Here is an 8,165-nt window from a genome sequence, read left to right as displayed (position 1 = left end):
AGCCCCAGTATGCTCTGCTCGGTTTCGGCGGAGCAAGTTGGGGGCGGGAATCCTTGGAGGCACGTGAGGCGCGTTGCGTGCTGGGACATATGGGCGTTTTTTTTTGGAAGACGGCGAGCTGCATTATGGAACCTGTAGTCTCTGACGGTGGCGGCGGGGGTGGTGGGGGTTGATGGTGGGAGTTACCCGCCGCTAATTGCCTTAGCGCCTGGATAAGCTAAAGATGAATCCTGAAGAGGTAGGGGAAAGAAGATCTTGATTTCTAATATTGGAGGAGCGTCTGTACGGAGACTCCCTACTATTTTTTTTTTCGAGGGGGCCTCTTCCACTCGAAGTTTTCTTACTTCCTAGTCAGGCCGGAAGTGAGTTTCCGTTGCAGTGAAATGGGATGTGTTTGGAACCTAGTAAAGATGGTTAGGCGTGGCCGGAGAAGGAGTTAGTTTTTGGTTTTCCCGTCTCGTAGGGAAAACACAACTCATAGGGCCAGCACAGCTTCCCATTACAGTCTATTTCTGCCAATCGCCTTCAAGATAACTTAGAACGAGAGAGCTTTCTCATGGGTACAATAGTGACATTGGAGATCGCCATCCTAAAAAGAATCTCTTAAGCCCTCTGGTGCTGGTGGCTGTAACGGTTGCCCGTAACAAAGTCGGTGATGTTAATTTTAATTTTATCCATTCATCCCTCCATTCAGATTTCAAACATTTATTGGATACTTAATTTGCCAGGCTTGGTCTATAGATGCCCAGGGTACAAAGATAGGACACGGAACCTACCCTTAAGCAGGTCTGTGAGCAGATCTCTGATGGTGAGGAATTGGCACTTAAGAACAAACTAAACCTTTTGTCAAAGTTGATGCCAAGTTTCGTACCATCTCTATTGAGAGGAAAAGTAAAGATTATCTTGCTAAATTATCCCACGATAACATATCCCATTTATCTTTAAAGTCTTGTCTAGCTACTTTAGATTTTAGGCCCACCAACCAGTGAATAGTTTAGGTCCCAGGAAGCTTTTGCTCAGAGTTTAATAAGTCCCCCACCATCTGTTCCACTCCATTTACTCCACAGCAGTTGAGAGAATCCTAACTGCTTTGCGACCAAATTTAGGACTCTCAAGTCTCACTTCCTCTTTGAAGTCTCTCGACTTCAAGCAGAGTTGCTCTCTTTTACTGTGCTTCCCCTGTGGCTCAGAGGGTAAAGCGCCTGCCTGCAATGCAGGAGACCCGAGTTCGATCCCTGGGTCGGGAAGTTTCCCTGGCGAAGGAAAGGACAACCCACTCCAGTATTCTTGCCATGGAGAATCCCATGGATGGAGGAGCCTGGTGGGCTACAGTCCATGGGGTCGCAAAGAGTTGGACATGACTGAGCGAGCTCACATCAGGTCACTTCACTTCACTGCACATTTAGCACTGTCCATTTACATGCCTATCTCCCTCAAGTGCCTAGTGAACCAGAAGCGTGTTTACCTCTGTATCTCAAATGCATAGCAGGGTGCCAGGCATGCAATGGGGGTGGTGGTTTAGTCCCTAAGTGTCCAACTCTTGCAACCCCATGGACTGTAGCCTGCCGGGATCATCTGTCCATGGGATTCTCCTTTGATCCTCAGTATCCGTTTCTTGAATGAATTAACTAAACATTCTCAAAAGAATAACTAGCAAAACTTCTACTGTTTATCTGTCCAGAGATCACAATCAAAAATATATATCGAATCTCTATGTAGTCACTGTGCTTGGTATGAGTTGGTGCCATGTGGAGGTTTTCAAACTTGCTTCTTCTTCTGCTTAAAAAGCCCAGTAGTTAAAGCGATCCAGAGTGCAAAGAGACTGTAGAACCTCTGGTTCCGTCAGTTCAGTTTAGCTCCTCAGTCCTGTCTGACTCTTTGTGACCCCATAGCGATCCAGAGTGCAAACAGACTGTAGAACCTCGGGTTCCCTCAGTTCAGTTTAGCTCCTCAGTCCTATCTGACTCTTTGTGACCCCATGGACTGCAGCACACCAGGCTTCCCAGTCCATCCCCAACTCCCAGAGCTTGCTCAAATTCATATCCATCCAGTCGGTGATGCCATCTAACCATCTCATCCTCTGACCTCCCTTTCTCCTGCCTTCAGTCTTTCCCAGCATCAGGGTCTTTTTTAATGAGTTAGTTCTTCACATCAGGTGGCCAAAATAATGGAGCTTCAGCTTCAGCATCAGTCCTTCCAATGAATAGTTCCGACTGATTTCTTTTAGGATTGACTGGTTTGATCTCCTTGCAGTCCAGGGGACTCTCAAGAATCTTCTCTAGCACCACAATTCAAAAGCATCAGTTCTTCAGCGCTCAGCTTTCTTTATGGTCCAACTCTCACATCCATACATGACTACTGGAGAAACCTTCAGTTCAGTTCAGTCGCTCAGTTGTGTCGGACTTTTTGCAATCCCATGAATCGTAGCACCCCAGGCCTCCCTGTCCATCATCAACTCCCAGAGTTCACTCAGACTCATGTCCATCGAGTTGGTGATGCCATCCAGCCATCTCATCCTCTGTTGTCCCCTCCTCCTCCTGCCCCAAATCCCTCCCAGCATCAGAGTCTTTTTCAATGAGTCAACTCTTCGCATCAGGTGGCCAAAGTATTGGAGTTTCAGCTTTAGCATCAGTTCTTCCATTGAACACTGAGGACTGATCTCTTTTAGAATGGACTGGTTGGATCTCCTTGCAGTCCAAGGGACTCTCAAGAGTCTTCAACACCACAGTTCAAAAGCATCAATTCTTCGGTGCTCAGCTTTCTTCACAGTCCAACTCTCACATCCATACATGACCACTGGAAAAACCATAGCCTTGACTAGACGGACCTTTGTTGGCAAAACAATGTCTCTGCTTTTGAATATGCTATCTAGGTTGGTCATGCTGTCTAGGTTGGTCATAGCTTTTCTTCCAAGGAGGAAGCGTCTTTTAGTTTCACGGCTGCGGTCACCATCTACAGTGATTTTTGGAGCCCAAGAAAATAGTCTTTGACTGTTTCCATTGTTTTCCCATCTCTTTGCCATGAAGTGATGGGACCTGGATGCTATGATCTTAGTTTTTTGAATGCGGAGTTTTAAGCCAGCTTTTTCACTCTCCTCTTTCACTTTCATCAAGAAGCTCTAGTTCCTCTGCGTTTTCTGCCAAAAGGGTGGTGTCATCTGCATATCTGAGGTTATCGATATTTCTCCGGGCAATCTTGATTCCAGCCTACTTAAGTCCTTTTTTCCTGCTCCTCTGCCACCTGGTTAGAATCATCTAGGGCTCGGATTGGCTGGGCAGGAGCCGCCGGCCAGCCCCGCCCCGCCCCCAGTCTGAAGGCCTCGCCCCCGCGCCCCCCTCCTCCCAGCGCGTCCCTCGGGGCTAGTGGCTGCCATCCCCCTTAGCTCCGCTGGAACGCTGTGCTCGCGGTCCTATCTCTCTATAAAGTTGTTGTTGCGGCTTCCGCCGCGGGTGGAGGAAGATGGCGTCGGGTGGTGGTGGCTGTAGCGCTTCGGAGAGACTCCCTCCGCCCTTCCCCGGCCTGGAGCCGGAGTCCAAGGGGGCGGTCGGGGGCTCAGAACCCGAAGCCGGGGACAGCGACACCGAGGGGGAGGATATTTTCACCGGCGCCGCGGCTGTCGTGAGTTCTCACCCTTCGGGGCAGGTGGGGGAGCGCCCCGAAAGGAAAGAGAGGCTAAGCGAGGGTCGGGGAGGCTGGGCAGAGCGGGCCTGGCAAGACCTTGCGTTGGTGACAGAAGTCGTGGCTTGGGTTCTAGATGAACACGGAGACGGAGGACCTTGGCTTCCCCACTCCTGGGAGGACAGTGAGAAGTGAGGGGTGTGGTGGCTTCTCAGCAGAGATCCCGGACAGCTAAGAGCTGCCAAAGCAGGCATTTGGCCCTGCCGTGTGGTGACCCCACGGACCCACGGGGCTGTTAAGCTGGTGGTTTCCTGCTCAGCTGATTTAATAGATCAAAATAAGGGAATGGGGCGCTGACTTTTCTTTCCCTTGCCTTACTGTACCAAGGATGGATGAATGGTGTTATCTGGAGTTGCCCAGGATAGTGACCTGTCCACAAATCCTTTCCTTAGCTCAGTTTGTTGTTCTTTAGTCGCCAAGTCGTGTCTGACTCTTTGAGACCCTATGAACTGTATCCAGCCAGGCTCCTCTGTCCATGGGATTTCCCAGGCAAGAATATTGGAGTGAGTTACTATTTCTTTCTCCAGGGGGTCTTCCTGACCCAGGGATCAAACCCTCTTCTCCTGCATTGTCAGGTGGATTCTTTACCCCTGAGGCATCAGGGAAGTCCCCTTTAGCTCATTGTGTGTGTTTGCACTCAGTCCTTGACTCAGTAGTTACCAGTTATTACTAAAGGTCCTTTCTGGATATTTATCTATGAGAATTAGGTTGACTTCTTTGATCTCCAGGATAATTCTGCCAGATGTTGGTTGAAAAAAAGGTCCTGCCACGTAAATCACTACATCGAGAGAGAAAGCTCTGTCTCTTGTAAAGGGATGTGTGTTTAAGTACCTCACTGGGAGCAAATCTGTAAATGCAAGGAAGAAATGGTGTTTTTCATAGTAGTATCTGGGTGTTAGGTATTTGGAAAAACTAATCTTTATATGTGGAATGCGGACATCAGTACAGTAATCAGTTCTGGAACCAGTGGAGATGTTTGGGTCTGTTTTATGAAGAATACTGACTCATATTGTTTGGTACAGTTAGTTCCATCCAGGTTGAAAACTTCTTCAGTGCTAGGAGTGAATTTACGTGTTTTTTTATCTTGGATATTTCTTATATTCATAGTAGCTACACAGTATGTGAAGGAGTAAACAGCTTTAAATTCTTTATAGGCATGCATCTGAGAAATTTGAGGCTTGTCTCATGTTAGAAAAAGTTTGTTTCATCGCAGGACCTTCTGGGATAATTAAGAGGCTTCCCTCGTGGCTCAGAGGTTAAAACGTCTGCCTCCAATGTGGGAGACCTGGGTTTGATCCCTGGGTCGGAAAGACCCCCTGGAGAAGGAAATGGCACCCCACTCCAGTATTCTTGCCTGGAGAATCCCATGGACGGAGGAGCCTGATAGGCTACAGACCACGGGGTCGCACAGAGTCGGACACGACTGAGCGACTTCACTTACTTACTTACATGCACTGATTTAGGAATTAAGTTCATAATCCCATCTAAAAAGTATCTGCTGATGCTAATATAACAACTTAAACTATCTAATGAAGTCTCTGTTATTCCAAGAAATAACCTTTGCTGCTAATTTAGTTGTTTTCTATCCCATTTAAAACAAATCTTTAGTCTATTCCTTTAGTAATTCTGTCATAAACCATGAACAATTCTCTCATATCAGGCACTGTTGATAACTGCTGGGCTGGTAGATAAACTGAACATCTAAAAATTGATACTCTGGCCTTGAAAGTGATTGGTCACATAGGCAAATGATATTATTTTTCAAAAAAGACCCTGGAAGGATGTAGTGTTATTTTTCTGAAGTTCTCTAAGTTCAAGAGATTGTTATTTGATTGATCTCACCAGGTTACTTCCCAGAGTTATTGATATTTCTGTCTCCTAACACAGTGAAAATACTTTGCATAATTTTCATCTAAGGGAAGGAGGAGGGGGTCAGAGTGAACTTGTTCTACCACAGAAAGTCAAATTATTTTTTATTTAGATTTTGATCCAGGAAAATTGAGTTGCTGAGGTACCTAAAATGCTACCTATAAATAATTTATTTTAGCAGCCTGTCCTGAAGTTAATCTTCAGGAATCCAAGACCCCAAGATTCCTCACCAGTTAGGGTGTTAAATAGTCATTAATACAGATTATATTATAATAAAGGCTTTGCTTGTGAGCCAGTGTGAGGAGATGGATTGCAGTGCTTCTGTATCTTAAAATCATTGAAAAATAAAGTAATAAAGTGGGCCTGAAGGCTGATTTAAGTCCTGACTCTGTTACTTGCTGGCTTAAACTTGCACAGGATACTTATTTACTCTGTACAGTTTTCTCATGTGTAAAATGTGAATAGTCAGAGTATTTACCTCCACCATTATTATGAGGATTAAATTAGAGTACCTGTAAAACACATAGAACAGTTGAGCATTTTGTAAACTGGAATTACTTGAATTAAAAAACTCACAAAATCTAATAATGAATTAGAAAAGTTAATCCTAAAAATGATTAGTATCAAACTAGTAATAAGATTGATTTGTTTAAAAGCCGTCAAAGTAGGCATATAATGACTTCAGTGGCATCTTACTGATTTAAGTTTATCTTCATACTGTGTTTTATTGCATGTTGGAGGCAAAGAAAGGAGCACTGAAGAATTGAGAAGCTGAGGCATGTAAATTTTAACACTCATTTATGGTATGCATGTGATTTCCTGGACATTGATGTAACAGCTGCTGCTGTTAATCATCCCATCTGCTCTCTTTTAGAGCCCAAGAGGCTTTGTTAATTCAGTAATAAAAATATGGTTTGATTTATAACTGAAGGAGCTGCCCATGATATGGATGTTAGGATATACAAACCGTTTATTTGAACGGGAGGTGTGCAAGCTTAGTCGCTCAGTCATCTTTGGGACCCTTCAGACTCTAGCCCGCCAGGCCCCTCTGTCCGTGGGATTTTTTGGCGAATACTGGAGTGGGTATCTGTTTCTTCCTCCAGCGGATAGTCCCAACTAAGGGATGGAACTCGAGTCTCCTGTGTCTCCTGCATTGCAGAAGGATTCTTTACCCACTGAGCCATCTGGGAAGCCCATAGACTGGAGTTAAAAGAATTATTAAAACAAATCTGAAATCATTGTCTTAAACCTGAAAACCAGCTTGGGGAAGGTCTGATTCTTAAGAATACCTAAGGCCTTACCTTCTTTATGCCTCTTACTTTGTGGTCTTAGGAATAAAATGGTCTAAAATTCTAAATATGTTACCTGAGTCTTTGGACCTGAATCTAGATATGTATTGATTTAGTTAAAACTTTCTTAGTTCTAGAAAAGGGTTAATTTTTCCTTTAGTAAAAGGAGAGACTAAATTGGAGCCACTCTTTGGGTCTCCTAACTCTTAAAATTATTATATAGAAACACTAAATGGCATACATATTTTTACATCTCATTTGACCTCACTGGTCTTATTTGCATACGGCATCTGGTCCCATCACTTCATGGGAAATAGATGGGGAAACAGTGGAAATAGTGTCAGACTTTATTTTTGGGGGCTCCAAAATCACTGCAGATGGTGATTGCAGCCATGAAATTAAAAGACGCTTACTTCTTGGAAGGAAAGTTATGACCAACCTAGATAGCATATTCAAAAGCAGAGACATTGTTTTGCCAACAAAGGTCCATCTAGTCAAGGCTATGGTTTTTCCAGTGGTCATGTATGGATGTGAGAGTTGGACTGTGAAGAAAGCTGAGCGGCGAAGAATTGATGCTTTTGAACTGTGGTGTTGAGAGTCCCTTGGACTGCAAGGAGATCCAACCAGTCCATTCTAAAAGAGATCAGTCCTCAGTGTTCAATGAAAGAATTGATGCTAAAGCTGAAACTCCAATACTTTGGCCACCTGATGCGAAGAGTTGACTCATTGGAAAAGACTCTGATGCTGGGAGGGATTTGGAGCAGGAGGAGAAGGGGATGACAGAGGATGAGATGGCTGGATGGCACCACCAACTCGATGGACATGAGTTTGAGTGAACTCCAGGAGTTGATGGACAGGGAGGCCTGGTGTGCTACGATTCATGGGGTTGCAAAGAGTCGGACATGACTGAGCGGCTGAACTGAAACCTGAATGATAAAATTGAAATAAGTTCTTTATCTGCCCTTCCAGAAGTTCTGATATGCCCATCTCTTTTTAGCAATATGTCAAGATCACCATTAGACTTGCCCTCCAAATAAGAGAACTATGAACAGCCTTGCTCATACTGAGAAAATGGAGGAAAACAGATTAATGATATCCTCCGTTCAAATGTTGGCAAATTTGGTGACTTCTTTGTTTGATGATTTGTTAACACCAGTTAGATTTTCCTCACCACTCTTACTCTTAAATTGAAACCCTCATAATTAGAGAAATGGCAAAAAAAAAAAAAAAAAAAAGAAATAGGATAAAGACAGAATAGCAAGAGATTCGAAAAGTCATATCTTAAAAAAGATTGCTTTTGGCTAATTAAGACTTATTTACATATTCCCA

The 8,165-nt window shown here is 44.3% G+C and overlaps 1 protein-coding gene across 1 annotated transcript in view; it reads left to right on the top strand.

Annotated features, from left to right (window-relative positions):
* SNX1 (sorting nexin 1) overlaps positions 1-8,165 on the top strand; it is a 587,700-nt gene that overhangs the window by 551,366 nt on the left and 28,169 nt on the right. The window contains exon 2 of the mRNA XM_052646183.1: positions 3,456-3,618. Within this exon, the coding sequence (XP_052502143.1) occupies positions 3,460-3,618 (159 nt within the window). The 5' untranslated portion in view covers positions 3,456-3,459. The remainder of the gene's footprint in view (positions 1-3,455; positions 3,619-8,165) is intronic.

Source organism: Budorcas taxicolor, chromosome 10 (genome assembly GCF_023091745.1).
Source record: "Budorcas taxicolor isolate Tak-1 chromosome 10, Takin1.1, whole genome shotgun sequence".
NCBI classification, from domain to species: domain Eukaryota; kingdom Metazoa; phylum Chordata; class Mammalia; order Artiodactyla; family Bovidae; genus Budorcas; species Budorcas taxicolor.
This window is presented reverse-complemented; position numbering and strand designations above follow the sequence as displayed.